General features: G+C 39.9%; 1 protein-coding gene and 1 long non-coding RNA gene across 3 annotated transcripts in view; one reads left to right on the top strand and one right to left on the bottom strand.

Annotated features, from left to right (window-relative positions):
• Positions 1 to 15,558, bottom strand: part of LOC125126185 (uncharacterized) — a 155,339-nt gene that overhangs the window by 121,569 nt on the left and 18,212 nt on the right. The window lies entirely within an intron of this gene.
• Positions 13,739 to 15,558, top strand: part of PCSK1 (proprotein convertase subtilisin/kexin type 1) — a 44,138-nt gene continuing 42,318 nt past the window's right edge. The window contains exon 1 of one of the 2 annotated variants that reach the window (XM_047778323.1): positions 13,739 to 14,114. In XM_047778323.1, coding sequence (XP_047634279.1) covers positions 13,914 to 14,114 — 201 coding nt within the window. In that variant the 5' untranslated portion in view covers positions 13,739 to 13,913. Of the gene's footprint in view, positions 14,115 to 14,820; positions 14,892 to 15,558 lie in introns of those variants that run through there. The other variant, XM_047778324.1, reaches the window with a different exon arrangement.

The following is a 15,558-nucleotide window of genomic DNA, read 5'->3' as shown; positions in this document are numbered from 1 at the left end:
AGGGCTGAGAACATCTTCCTTGGAGTACCTACCTGGCTGACCTGAAGCAAAAGATCAAAAGAAATAAGATTCCTATTGGATTGTATGGAAAATAATCCTATATCTAGTTATGCATCTTTACAAGGAAGACTTTAAAACTTAGGACATTAAATTTGGGTCTAACATTAATAAGCTCTGAAAGAAAACATGAGCTATTTTACTCATTGTGAGAGGGCCAGAGCCCCACAGCCCTGCCAGAGCAAATGACCACTTCAACTTAATAAGTGTCTTCCTAATTGGCTCCAGGGAAGTTACACATATTTTATTTCTCCTTTGAGTAATTACTTTGTATTTTTCCCCCAGGTTCAGTGGCATTTTCTCTCAAGTGATAATAATAGAGCCGGCTTAATAACGGAAAATAACCTCAGGCAGTCTATTTTGAAATGCTAAAAAAAGAGAGAGAAGGAAGAAATGAGATAGAGAAGACAAGAGGAAGAAAAGGATGATGATCACAAAGACAAAAACAGAAAAGAAGGAGTAGAAGAAAGAGAAGGAAGAGAAGCAGGAGCAGTAGCCAGTAGTGGGGTAGGATCCAACCAGGTTAAGGGCCTTTCAGAGTGGTCCTTATGACCTCTGAGGGGTAAAATCTGCAGATTCCTAGGCCTCATGCTATCCAAGAATTGGGATGGGAGGAGGGATGATTAGCAATTTGCATTTTAAACAAGCACCCCAGGTGAGCTTTATGCAAAATAAACCCTTTGAAAATTACTGGCCCCAAATATGCTGGGTACTCATGCCAGGGATGTGGTCCAATTTAACTCATTTATTGTTCGAGCTTCCAGTCTGGCCAAAGCAACAAAGGATAATAATATTTTAAGATAATATAAACCCAGTGACATGGTGCTTCTAGGAGTAATCTCTAACCTTGGGCAGTTCTCTTTGATGCAACGCCAAGAAAATCACTAGAGAAGACAGATCAGGGATCTTAGCTAGATTTTCCTGAGTATTTACCACGTGCCACATTCTAAGTGTTCTAAGTGATGGACAGGATTGAGTCACCTTCAGTTCTCACAAATGGTAGTCAGTATTATTTCCCCTACTTCATGGATAAGGAAGCTGAAGTTTCAGGTTAATTGTGTTTACTAACAATGCTAGTTAGGGACAGAGAACACTCATTGCTTCAACTGCTTAAACTATTAAACATCAAAATATTCCATGCAAATGGAGATAGAAGCACTGCAGGCCTGCATTCTCACTTCTGTGTGTGTGTTTTTTTTTTTTTTTTCAGCTCTATCAGATTAATTATGCAAAATCTGGTGGCCTCACTTGCCTATGTCTGTGAAATGGGACAGTTGATATTGGTGTAATTGGCTAGTAGATGTGAAATTCTTATGAAAAGTATAAAGTACCATATATATGCCAGTTATCAATATATTCCTATAATCTGGTACACATGGGCCAGATCTAAATCTTCTCACACGAAGTGAGGAAAATGACGTAATTGTGATACTATTCGATTATGCACACAGAATCATAGGCTGGTTCTAATATCAGGAGGACAAGGTGGAGGGGTTAAGTAAAATTTTTTTACTTTTAATGGAGTATAGTTGACTTATAATGTTGTTTTAGTTTTAGGTATACAGCAAAATGAATCAGTTATACATATATCTATTCTTTTTTTCCTATATAAATTATTACAAACAAGTAGATTTCCTATGCTATACAGTAAGTTCTTGTTAATCATCTATTTTACACAGTAGTGTATATATGTCATTACCACCCTCCCCTCAATGGTAACCATAAGATTGGTTTTGAAATCTGTTTCTGTTTTATAAGTTCTTTTGTATCATTTTTTATTAGATTCAACATATAAGTGATATCATATGATATTTGTATTTTTCTGTCTGGTTTACCTCACTCTATGATAATCTCTAGGTCCATCCATGTTGCTGCAAATGGCATTATTTCATTCCTTTTTATGGCTGAGTAGTATTCCATTGTATACATGCACCACATTGCCTTTATCCAATCCTCTGCTGATGGACATTTAGGTTTCTTCCATGTCTTGCTATTGTAAATAGTGATGCAATAAACATTGGGATACATGTGTCTTTCTAATAAGGTACCCCCTTTGACTGTTTTCTCTGTGTGCCTCAAGATATGACTACCACTCCCGATACAATGGCTAAGTTTTCACACAATGCATTTCCATCCAACTTAGCATATCAAGTCAATACAGTACTTTATTTTTTTCAAGTGCCATTTTTAGAGACTGTGTTTAGAGAAGCAACTTTCTAGGTCTTCTCATCACCCTTAACTTGATCACTATTTATTCTCCCCCATGAAATCAAATGCCATGTGCTCAAGAGGAAGGAGCTTGTACCCAAAGTCAAATGTGTGAGATCAGCTTCAAGAACCACGGGTAAATTACTTCATTCTTCCACATTTCAGCGAACTGGACCTAACCAAATCTATCCTGCTTCTCTCAGTGGGACTATGGGAAAAACCAACTGAGAATATGCAAGCTTATGATAGAAAGAAATAAAAGCAGAAGGGGAACACACGGGACACAAGTGAGTAGGAAAGTAGGAGAAAATGATGGGAGAATTGGGCACCAGGCTGGACACAATTAAGCTCTGAAATCATTTCCCCAACCAATGTACCTCCACAACCACATTACCTCCTCCCCAGATGAAAAACACTTTTATAACAAAATGGTATACCCAAGGTGCTATTTTTCTCAACAAAAATAATTACTTACTTATACTAGGTATATATATAACTATATCAGGTAGCTTACTATTATAGCCCTTTATATAAATGAAGAAACTAAAGCACGAAAGTGTCAAAAATATGCCCAAATGTGGCTCTAGACTCTGCTCTTACCTCTGCGCTCACTGCTTTTCAAAAGTGTCCAGGTAGAGTTTGGGCCAGTTTTTAAATGGTGCCAGTTTTCCAGACAAGTTTCAACTAACCTCACAAAATTAAAGGACCTGCTTCTGCTTTCGCTAGCCACAGAGCACCAGGAAAGGAGAAACTGGATGGCCAGCCACCACACTCCAAAACACTTTCTCAGACCCATTTTCCCACAGCTTTCCCAATGCCAAACCCCCACATTTCCCCATGCATAGGTGTGGCCCCACCCTAGAACCCTGATTAATTTAGATTGGAGAGTCAGAGGAACACAAGTAGCTTCAAACAGATCCCTTTGCCTTGCTAACACACCTTCTATCTCCACCCCGCCACACAAACCCACAAACCAACCTCCTTTCCAGGTTCATAGGCTGGGAATGAACTCTTATCCCTCTTAGGTTCTTTCTGGGATAAAACAACCTAGACTTGGCCAACACATGTTTACTTAAGATATTGGACCTGCTGGGTTTTGCTCTCTTGTGAGTAAGAGCTATGGCTGCAGTGTGGTCAGATCTGAACAATATAGAAAAGAGTCTGCAGGAGGCTGCTGGGAAAGTATTGCAGACACAAATGCTCAGAGGAGAGAGGCAGATACAATAACTGAACAGAGTAAGTCAGGCAAAAGAAAAAGTTGTTCTCAAGTATTTGTCTTCTACTACATTTTGTTTTTTCCACTTTGGGACAGATTTAAAGATACTTGAGCTCTATCATAAGAAAAAAAAAAGTAGGGGCAAACATGATTACAGATTGAAACTTTGTCTCAGTGTCTGAGAACTGTGGGGATTCAGACCCATATATTCCAGTTTTTAAAAGAAGTCAGAAAATCAGATTTTTATGAGCCATTTCCTGAGTTTAAGTGTCAGAAACCAATTTAGAACGTTTAAAGTAATATGCTTTTGCTTTCCCAGATTTGTTTTCTCTCTCCAGTCAGTTGGTGGTGGTCAAAGAGACGAATGATGGCAGCTAAGAACTGAGTTGTCTGTGCTAGGGTGGGACACAATTTAAGACCCTCCTCTGCCCCATCATCCCACCCCCCAACCCTCACCCCCAACACCCCATCAAGCTGTAGGATTGGTCAGCCTCAGGCTTTCTTTCCAGCAGGGCCACTGAGGGATAAACAACAATGGACTGAATCTTACTTTTCCTTTGCTTCTCATTTCTCTCCAGTGAATGCTGAAATTAATCTGTTCATTGTTTAAACAAATGTAATTCTTGAAGGATTGCACTGAAACTGCTGTAAACAGGCGAGGAAAAACAATTGTATCTAACCGTGATTTTAAGAGTGGGCCAACACTGACCCCAGATATGATCAGCAAGAAATACAACCAGTGAGCCCGAAAAGCAATCTCCTGACATGTGGAATTAAAAATGAGGATTATAACTACAAGTATCCATGGAAGTGAAATTATTTTCATTTTCTAAAAAAAAAATAAATTTGGATCTTGGTTTTTTTCCATCATGACTTCAATAATTATTTTTGCATTGAAATAGTCTTTCTCAAATAACTTCGCAGTGGAAAATAACCTGGCCGATTCCACTTTACTTGAGTGATCAGACAGCATCACTAGTAATTAGACATGTGGATATCTGGACCTCCTGAGACAAGGTGTGAAAACAACATAACATCACTTCTTACTACAAAATACATAACTCCAGTCTACTTATGAGAAAACTTGAAGAAGGTTTGTAGAATAGTTAGTAGTATTGTATTATATTAAATGTCCTAGTTTAGCTAATCATACCATAGCTACCTAAGATAAAAACCTTTGAGAAAGCTGAGTGAAGGATATATAAAAGCTCTGTGTACTGTTTTGGCAACTGTTTGTAAATATAAAATTATTTCAAAATGAAAAGTTAGAAAAGATATTATCTTTTTTTAAATAACTTTACCCCTAAGTCTTCTTTATACAATTTTAAAGAATTTAAACCTATTACATGCTATATTAATTCAACATTGCTATTTGCTTTTATTTTTGGCTATGCTCATGGCATATAGAAATCCTGGGCCAGGGATTGAACACATGCCGCAGCAGCAACCCAAGCTGTAGCAGTGACAACGCTGGATCCTTAACCTGCTGAGCCACAAAGGAACTCTAATATTTGCTTTTAAATGTTGAATGGTGTTTAAATGCCTGAACCTCAGGAGAGGTAGCACACAGAATAGGAAAATATGAATTGCCAATGCCTGTTCTTTACTTGATTTCTGCCGGCTGAAGGAAATGGTGATCGTTTATGTTTCTAAATACTTTTTCTTCCTTTATTATGGGGATCTCCACTTCATGATTCCTTTGGGGAACTGCCCTATCCTTACTGAAAACACTGAAATAATGATGTGACTGCAAGGCACAGTAAAGCTAATACCCTTCACCCATTTTTAAATACCCATATCTGGCCAATCACAACACTAAAACTTCCTGCCCAGGGTGAATATAGTTTTGCTCTGGGACTTCATGTTGAGGATGGAAAGGATTATGTATTACATATTGTATTATAAACTAGAAAGCTGTGATGCCAGAAGTACCAGAAGTCATGTGTGTTATTCTGTGTGAAAGTCCGAGAAATGAGAGCTATAGAGATGTAGAAGCTGAGAAGTGAGTGACAGAGGGGGTGAGGAGGGAACTCCACAATACTATATAAACCTCTGTCTCCTGGGCCAGTTTTATATTTCTTTTTTCATGCTTTAATAACATAAGCCAATATATTTCCCCTTTCTTGCTTAAGCCACTTTTAGTTAGAATGTAGCCCTTTATCTTTTGAAACCAAAATAATTTTGATTCAACCAAGACAAATTTTGTCTTGACAGATAAAATGCTACATGTATCAGATGATATTGTTTATACTACTACTACTTGGGACCAACCCAAGGGGAAGGAACAAATAATAGGTAAATTTCAATCAAAAATAAATTCATTCTAAAAAGGAGACATCTGAACCAGTGTCGAAGATCACTGAGGAATATTAGAAAGCAGAATAAAGATCAATGCTGAAAGATGAGACGGTCAAGAATTCTCGGTTCCAAGAATGCAAAGAAAGTAAGTTCTATGAACTAGATCAGTAGACTACCATCAATTTCAGAACAAAGTATTAAAATTTTGGTTTGCATTACTCACAAAATAAATTTTGATCAGTGACACCCAGCATGACATTGAGACAGTCAGTACTGTAGCCATTATATATCTGGACTTTTGCATATCATGAGACAAGGTCTTTCTGCTATCCTTTTGAACAGTCACTGGTGAGGTAAATTTGTAACTGGTTCTAAACCATAATGATTATTAAACCTACTAACTTGTAGGGAAATTTCTAGTGGCTGCCTTCTCTCCTTTCTTTTAGTTAATTAATTTAAAGCTTTTTATTAATAACCTGAATAAAGATACCAATGGGAAGCTGACTACATTTGTATATAGTATGAAGCTAGGAACAAATCAATGGATAATAAAATCAAGATTCCAAACATCTTAAGAGGCTGAAACTCAACAAGGAAAAAAATAATCTTACACTTAGTCCCCTGCTTCCATACACACAGATATAAAACATAAAAACTAAGCAAGTCAGGATAGAAATGTGACTTAATAGCAGCTCATGTTACTAGAGATTCTAGTAAACCATTACTTCAACAACAAAAAAAATAAAGCTATCTTAGTTTTAGGCTATAGTGACAGAAGGGTAGTTTCCAAAAAGAGGTAAAATTCTTGCTCTAATCAACACAGATTTGACCAATTATACTACCTTTAATTCTGAATGCCATATTTTTTAAAGTACATGAAAAAGATCCTAGGCAGACAAAAATAACCAGGATGCAAAATTGTTAAAAAGACTGAGGATGTTTAACCTAGAGTAGAAAAAAGACAAGATAGAATAATCTGTCTTCAAAGTCAGAGGAGCTGTCACATAGAAAAGAGATTGAGAACTATCAATCTGGTGCTAAAGGATAAAATTAGCATCACTGGAGGCAGATAATGAGGGAAGATTTATGTCTTTGTAACCATTTGAGCCAACCCAGACCAAAGAATGGACTGTTTGGAGAGACCTTGAATTACCTAACCATTTGCTAGGAATATTCCTGAGGAGTGTCCTGTAGCTAGGGAGCTGTTAATTAGAACAATGCTTCTCAAACTTTAATAGTATATGAATCAACATGGACTTAGAAAAGCTGATTCTGATTCAGTAGTTTTGTGATGGGGCCTGAGAAACTGAATTTCTAACAAGCTCTAAGTGATGCCTATCATGTGGTATACGTACAACACCTTGAGAAGCAAGGAACCAGAAAACTGTTAAGACTGCTTTTCAATGGTTGAAGTCTATCATTTTCATAGAAAAATACACTTCAGGAACAGAGAAAGCATTTATATGCTGTGTTTTCCATATGAAAATGGCAGTGTTTGAGAGCACAGAGGAAGCAGGAACATGGCCTGGGAAAAAAGCAACCATATCTCAAAACTTACTCAGTAAATGCATATTTTAAAAGAACTTGTGCTAAAGAAATAAAAATTGTTAATATTTGTATATGACTATTTTTAATTATCTACTTTCATTAGAAGTGACGAATCATATTCAATAATTAGAATAGCACTCATTTCCTCAATTTTAATAATGCAATTCGATATTAAATTCAAGACTTTAAGTGTTTGTCTAGTTCAATCAACTACAGTCCTTCATAATTATTCATCCACGCCAGAGCCTTTCAGCACACAGACTTTGCTTTATTATTCTCTTATCTCCATTTCTATAGATTAGAGCTTCCCCAACTAGTGGAATTATAGATGTCCCTCCAAGATATTTAGTTCTCTCATCCTTTGAGAAAGCCATGGAAGCAGCTTGATCCTGGGATCCTAGGGAAAAGACCCAACCAGACTGGCTATTAGCCAATCATGATTAGTTAGTGATACCTAGCACTCTTTGATCTGACCTCAAGGCAGCAAGTTCAACCAAGCCAAATGTCTATCACCTTGACATATGTTTCAGCAACGTGCTGCAGGCATGTTCCTTTTCATCATAGGAGAAGGATTTGTGGGTCTGATGGAGAAGTTCATGTCCTAAGTACTTAATTAGCACAGCGTACCCACCCGTATTTGGCCATGGGAGGACAGACAATGAAAAAGCAAGGCTTTTGGAAGAGGTATCTTTACCTGATGGCCCCAATATCAGTCTTCCCATATATTAAACATTTTTTATCCATTTGTGGCAAAGAAGTTGCATAGTAACAGCTCTAGAAAATATGCGTATTTTTCAACTTAGACCTTCAACATGATTTTGTAATACTAGACACATAAAATTTAGGTAAATTCTAAATCTATAGCATCCTATGTAATTTCAATGGTAAATTTGGCAAGGAACTAAGAGAGTTACTAAATTCAAAATCAAATGTTTCGGAGTTCCCCTTGTGTCTCAATGGTTAAAATCCAACTAGGAACCATAAGGTTGCAGGTTCAATCCCCGGCCTTGCTCAGTGGGTTAAAAATCCGGCGTTGCCGTGAACTGTGGTGTGGGTTGCAAACGCAGCTCGGATCCCGCATTGCCGTGGCTCTGGTGTAGGCCGGCAGCTACAGCTCTGACTGGACCCATAGCCTGGGAACCTCCACATGCCGCGGGAGCGGCCCAAGAAATGGCAAAAACACACACAAAAAAAGAATTCGAAGACTGACATTCAAATGTTCTGATTACAAATGGTATATAAAATGGTGCAACTGACAAGGGCTTAAATTCTAGAATATACAAGCAACTTATACAACTCAACAGGAAAAAACAATCCAATTGAAAAATGGGCAAAAGACCTGAATAGACATTTTTCCAAGGAAAAAGATAGCCAACAAGCACATGAAAAAATGCTTAACATCCCTGATTATTAGAGAAATGCAAATAAAACTACCATGAGAAGAGTTCCCGTTGTGGTACAGTGGAAATGAACCTGACTAGGAACAATGAGGTTGTGGGTTCGATCCCTGGCCTTGCTCAGTGGGTTAAGGATCCAGTGTTGCTGTGAGCTGTGGTGTAGGTTGCAGACATGGCCCGGATCCTGTGTTACTGTGGCTGTGGCATAGGCTGGCGGCTACAGCTCCAATTAGACCCCTAGCCTGGGAACCTCCATATGTTACAGGAGCAGCTCTAGAACAGATAAAAAAAAAAAAACAAAAAACAAAAACAAACAAACAAACAAACAAAAAACCTACCATGAGATACCACTTCACACCAGTTGGAGTGGCCATGATTAATAAGTCCACAAATAACAAATGCTGGAGGGGGTGTAGAGAAAAGGGAAACCCTCCTGCACTGTTGGTGGGAATGTAAGCTGGTACAACCACTATGGAGAACAGTATGGAGGTACCTTAGAAATCTGTATATAGAACTACCATATGATCCAGAAACCCCACTCCTGGGCATACATCCAAACAAAACTTTCCTTAAAAAAGTCACATGCACCTGCATGTTCATTGCAGGACTATACACAATAGCCAAGACATGGAAACAACCCAAATGTCCAAGGACAGATGATTGGATTAGGAAGATGTGGTATATAGACACAATGGAATACTACTCAGCCATAAAAAAGAACAACATAATGCCTTTTGCAGCAACATGGATGGAACTAGAGACTCTCATACTGAGTGAAGTAAGTCAGAAAGAGAAAGACAAATACCATATGATATCACATATCTAGAATCTAATATAGGGCACAAATGAAACTTTCCACATAAAAGAAAATCATGGACTGGGAGAATAGACTTGTGGTTGCCAAGGGGGAGGGGGAAGGAGTGGGGTGGACTGGGAGCTTGGGGTTAGTGGATGCACGCTATTGCCTTTGGAATGGATTAGCAATGAGATCATGCTGTGTAGCTCTGGGAACTATGTCTAGTCACTTATGATGGCGCATGATAATGTGAGAAAATAGAATGTGTACATGTATATGTAACTGGGTCACCATGCTGTATAGCAGAAAAAAATTGTATTGGGGAAATAAAAAATAAAATTAAATTAAAAAAAGAAATGGTATATAGACATAAAACCTGAGATTAAAAGCTATCTTGATGGAAGTATGTATGTTCATAGCTCTCAATTTAATATTATCTATATTCAATTTTAATATATTTAAGTTTGAAGGTTTTTTTTTTTGTCTTTTTGCCTTTTCTAGGGCCACTCCCATGGCATATGGAGGTTCCCAGGCTAGGGGTCTAATCGGAGCTGTAGCTACTGGCCATGCCAGGGCCACAGCAACACGGGATCCAAGCCGTGTCTACTACCTATACCATAGCTCACAGCAATGCTGGATCCTTAACTCCCTGAGCGAGGCCAGTGATTGAACTCACAACCTCATGGTTTCCAGTCAGATTTGCTAACCACTGAGCCATGATGGGAACGCCTATCTGGGTTTTATATTTTATTTTTGTCAAAATTGTATCATATAAAGAAAATGTAACGGATATCTTTACCAAGTCCCATACAGATATTTCCAAATTGGCCCTGGTTTACCCTAGTGTGTCAGACAAATATTGTTACTTTCTATTTAGAGAAACACTGCTATAGGTAGACCTCCCTATATAACATGTTCTGTTACCAAATATTTTCTTTTTTCTTTTTTGTCTTTTGTCTTTTTTTTTTGGTGTTGTTGTTGTTGCTATTTCTTGGGCCGCTCCCGCGGCATATGGGGGTTCCCAGGCTAGGGGTTGAATCGGAGCTGTAGCCACCGGCCTACGCCAGAGCCACAGCAACGCGGGATCCGAGCCGTGTCTGCAACCTACACCACAGCTCACGGCAACGCCGGATCGTCAACCCACTGAGCAAGGGCAGGGACCGAACCCGCAACCTCATGGTTCCTAGTCGGATTCGTCAACCACTGCGCCACGACAGGAACTCCCCCAAATATTTTCTAGTATAATTATAGAGTAAGTACATATTTGTTTTAGTTAATAGTTACTATTACCCAAAGGAAATAGTTAAGTCTACATAACAACTGGAAAATGTTAAACCTAAGTTATTTCTTTACTCCTTCTCTTATGCTCTTGAAAACACTAGAATATTATTCTGGAGGGCTAGAAATGCTCTTCTTCTTAACTTGAATGGTTGGTTACACAGTGTTCATGTTGTGACAAATCATTAAACACATGGTTTTGTGCACTTTAGTGCACATACTTTATTTTATACTAACAAAAGGTTTAAAATTTTTATTTTCCAAGACCAAAAAATATGGTAATCTATAGATCTCTGGACATACTCTTACTGCCTGTTCGTAATAACCTTGCTCTTATTATTCTCCAAGAAAATTTAATAAATGATTAGCTCTCTTACTAGGTAGCCAGGAGCAGTCATGAAAGGCATGATACTTACTTGATAATTCATAATAGAAACATAGTCCTCTTCGGTTTCTGAATTATCCTGTTTTCCATATAAATTAATCAGATGAATAAAATGCTGTTAAGACCAATTTAAGAGTGATAATTGTATCTTCTAATTCATGATCAGAAATATGACACTGATAGGCCTGGAGGTTGTTACTATGATCCACATAGCAGGATAGAGCTAACCCTTGATATGACAAAGTGAAGATGGATTCTACATCTGTTAGCACTCCTAGCCTTGGCAAACATTCATTTCTTCTGCATTCCAGAAATTGTGGCAAATAGGGCCTTTTGGATAAAATTCAGATAATTCAGAATAAATTATTGATATATATTTTTCTCACAGTAAAAATATATATAATAAAATAACAATAATAAAGATAATATATATTGTTTGGGAGGGGATATTATCTTTTTACTGTGAGAATTTAGTTTGTACTACTAAGCATATCAACCAAATATTTATGCCAGGTGTGTATGTACAGTGCTCAATTTAAGACAAATGCTTCATTAATGAGACACTGGCCTCATTGCTAACACTCTGCCAAACTGATTTACTTGAACAATAATAAGAAAGGGCAAACATGTTCCTGCTCTAACCATCCCTACCGTTATTAAACATTTTACACAAGTTTCCTTTGCTTTGGTAGCACACTGTAGGCATCTGTCTGCTGTGAGAATGAAATACCCTAGAGAGGTTGAGGCCACAATTCAGGCTTAAGCATGAAGGGAAAAGACAGCTCACCCAGACATCAACACTCAACACATGTGAATTTATAGAGCCAACAGAAGAACTATCAATCTGAGCCCATTTTACAGCATCTCATGAGTTACTCACATTAATGTAATAGACTTAATTGCATCACATGGTTTATTCATGTTGGCATTTGTTTTTGGTACGAACATTTATGTTTAAAGACGTTATTAAGCTATTCACATTTCTGCAAACATGAAGGCAATTGAAGAATTAGCACTATTCAGCCTCATCCTCCACCAAGCCTCCATCTGATTTGCTTCCTGTCAGTAATTATTTCTTGCTTCCTTTCTCCACAAGCCCATATGCTTTCTTCCCACTCTTACCCCTTGCCTTCTTTCTCTAGAATAGACTGCGCCCTCCGGCGGCTGGGAGTTTAAAAGAAGGGGCGGGGGCGAGGAAAAAAAAAATCTTTCGCAGACAAGGCTCTCAGTTTTACTTTTGATCTGAATCCATCACGTTCCTGCGAGCTGTCACGCAAACCGTCACGATCATGAGCTAATCATACTTCTTCCCTGCAGTCGAGTTTCTATTTTTCTATTTTAAAAAATGGAAAGGCACTGGTCAAAAGAGAGACAGTTTGGTTCTAGCCAGTTGCAGAAGGGCGGCGCAGTAATTAGAACTCACAAAGGCAGTTCTGCAGTAAGTGCGTATGGAGCTGTCCATTCCTCAGTGCTGAATACTACACCTCCCAGCATTTCCCGCCAGGTTCAACCCCTCAGGATTAGAATAGGCTGACACAGGACACTGAACCCATTTCCCTTTCCTGGGGTGTGGGGGGAGGATCATTTAGATATCTGCTTGTTCTCTTCCCACGGGAAAACCTTCTTCCACAGAAAGAAACTGAATTTTATGGGAAAGTAACAGCATAGCTTCAGTTCAACACCTAAGGAAGAATGGAAGGAAAAAGGAAGAATGGAAAAGTTCAGAGTTAAGGAAAACTGCTCTTTCTCTCCCTAAGTCACTCATCAGCATTTGGGTCCCTACATACACTTCTTTGCTGATAAATAAAGAAAATAATTTTCTGTTTAAAAATCATATGAATAAAAAAATTAAAAATCGCGTGTTAATTTTTTTTCTGATAAGCACTGTAAAGGGGGTGATAGTGGGTTCTGCAATACCTGGGATAAAATTTTAGGTATTGTTTAACTGAGGTTGAGAAAGGACATACACTAGTTTGAATGATTAATACGCATTTTTAAAAGTATTACTTCAACATTGTCTTCCAGACATGCTCATTTTCCTAGGCAATTTAGGTCAGAATCTAGGCAGAAGAAGCTCCCCTCTTTATCTCTGCCCTCCCAGGCTCTGTCCGACTTGAAAGACTTATTAAAAGCACTGTTCTTCGTAGCAGATGCCAATATTCACGGGGCGTTTTAAGAATCCTCCCTCCCTCCCCCCACACAGGAAATAACCAAGTAAAGATAAAGAAAACAGAGAGAAGGGAAGGAAAGTGGGCTGCACTCCCAAGCTTTGTTTTTTGGTAGTTATACCGAGCACCTCTCTTTGAGAAGTGAAGGTGTTTCTCACCGCTACAGAATTTACAGTCAGGCTGGGAGAAGACTTAACCAATACCGGCAACCGTTTCCTTTTCTTAATCCCTCCCTGCTTATTTTAGCCGCTTCTCCACCCCGCCGGGAATACCATCCAGATCTTAGTTCAGGTAGATCTGACGTCAAGAGATGGCTTTCGTCGATTTGACGTGTAAACACTCATTTCCATTCCGACTCGGAAGGGCTGGGGCTCCACTCAGCCGGGAGACCGAAGCGCTGCACTGAGCGCTCGCCGCCGCCCAGCCTCTCCTGCGCTTCTCTTTCTCTATCTCGTCTCGGAACAACCGGGAGAGAGAAGTGGTTCAGAGCTCGGGGTCGGAAGGGGCAATTCTTTCTGGCTTTTCTACCTTGCTTCTTGTCCCCCCTCTCCTTTCCAATTGTATGCGGACGAGTGTGAGAGCCATGGAGCGAAGAGCCTGGACTCTGCAGTGTACTGCTTTCACTCTCTTTTGCGCTTGGTGTGCATTAAACAGTGTAAAAGCGAAGAGGCAGTTTGTGAATGAATGGGCAGCGGAGATCCCCGGGGGACCAGAGGCAGCCTCGGCCATAGCGGAGGAGCTAGGCTATGACCTTTTGGGTCAGGTAAGAGTTCGCACTTTTAAGAAACTTTCAGGGGCCCAAGGGGACTGGCGGGACTGGAATGTTATCTCCCAAGTGGGAGTCCCAGGTTGCACTCTCTTGAGCCCAGTGGCAAAGAGCAGGAGCTTCTCCAGCTCTCGCCCCTGGCGCGAGCTTGGAGAGAGAAGGCTTGCATTATTTATTGTTTGGGCTGGGCGCAGCCAGGCAGAACCAAGCTGCTGCAGCTGGGTAGAGCTTATTCTTGCTGTTTGTTGTCCACTCTGGAAATGATATCCGTTCCCGCGCAGTTTGGAAAAAATCCCTCCACGCTTGTTCACAGAACTTGAGATGCACGCAAGCTCTTACCAACCAAGTATTCCTCGGGAGATGCAGTGCGCTCTGTCCCTTGGGACTCAGTGGGGCTGCGTCAGGAGCCGACTGTTTCCTTCTTTTCAATATGGCAGCATCAGATCCAAGTCCCGATTCTAGGGGGCTAAGCAAGCTTGGAGTTATTCACAGCAGCCCTTGAGGATATGCCCAGAGCGTTGGGAGTGTGCCAGAGGCCAGGACTCATTACCCACGGGCTGAGTGGACCGCGGAGTGGACTGGGAAGCCAGTGGGAGAAGAGGAGGGTGAAATACAGGGACCCAACTCTCTGTGCCTCTACCAGGAGCTCCGGAATCTCACTGGGAACTTGCAAAGTCCGAGCTTAACAACTTTGATTGGTCAGTTCCCCTGAAGGTTCAAGATGCCGAAGTGATGGGAAAGGATTTTTTGCTTTCTGGTTCCTCAGCCAAATGCGTAATTGCTTTCTGGGGGTTTCAGCTTATGAAGGAAACTGTTGCCCAACCAAGTGAGGACTGGGTTAACAGATAGCTGTGGGGCAAGAGAGGGGGAGGGGCATTGAGGCTTTAGGAAGGGGTCTGCTGAGCTTTGTGATTTCACGTGAACCCGAGGGCATGTGAGTTTTAAGCTTTCCTTTTCCTTGGCTTAGAATCTAGCCCGTCGTTCTTTGCCTAGTAAATTGTTGTGCACTGAAACGGGGGGTGGGGGGGGGTAGTTGTAAAACATTTTGGCGCGTTTTTTCTAGAGGTGGTGGTAGAGATGCAGCTACAGTCACGGATGAGTAATCGGCGTGGGCGTTGGCGATTCCATAGATCAATCCGCTGGGGAATGCGCCTTTCCTTGCCAGAGGCTTCATTCTCCAAATTTATGAGCCAAACTGTCAGAAATGCCCAGCAGGAAAGTCAATACACGAATTAACTTCTCTTCTCTGTGTCCCAAGAGGAGACCAAGACTTTTGCTTTTACCCAGTCCTTGTTCTATGCCAGATTCGGTGTTAGGAGCTGAAGAATAATAGGATAATAGTCCAAAAAAAAAAAAAGAAAAAAGAAACTTGCAAGGAATCAAGACCCAAGAGATTGGTTTAGTTACAAATGACTGCAATTGTACATAATTGGTGTAGTAA

Source organism: Phacochoerus africanus, chromosome 4 (genome assembly GCF_016906955.1).
Source record: "Phacochoerus africanus isolate WHEZ1 chromosome 4, ROS_Pafr_v1, whole genome shotgun sequence".
Taxonomy (NCBI): Eukaryota; Metazoa; Chordata; class Mammalia; order Artiodactyla; family Suidae; genus Phacochoerus; species Phacochoerus africanus.
The sequence above is the reverse complement of the archived record's forward strand: the minus strand, read 5'-3'. Positions and strand labels throughout refer to the sequence as shown.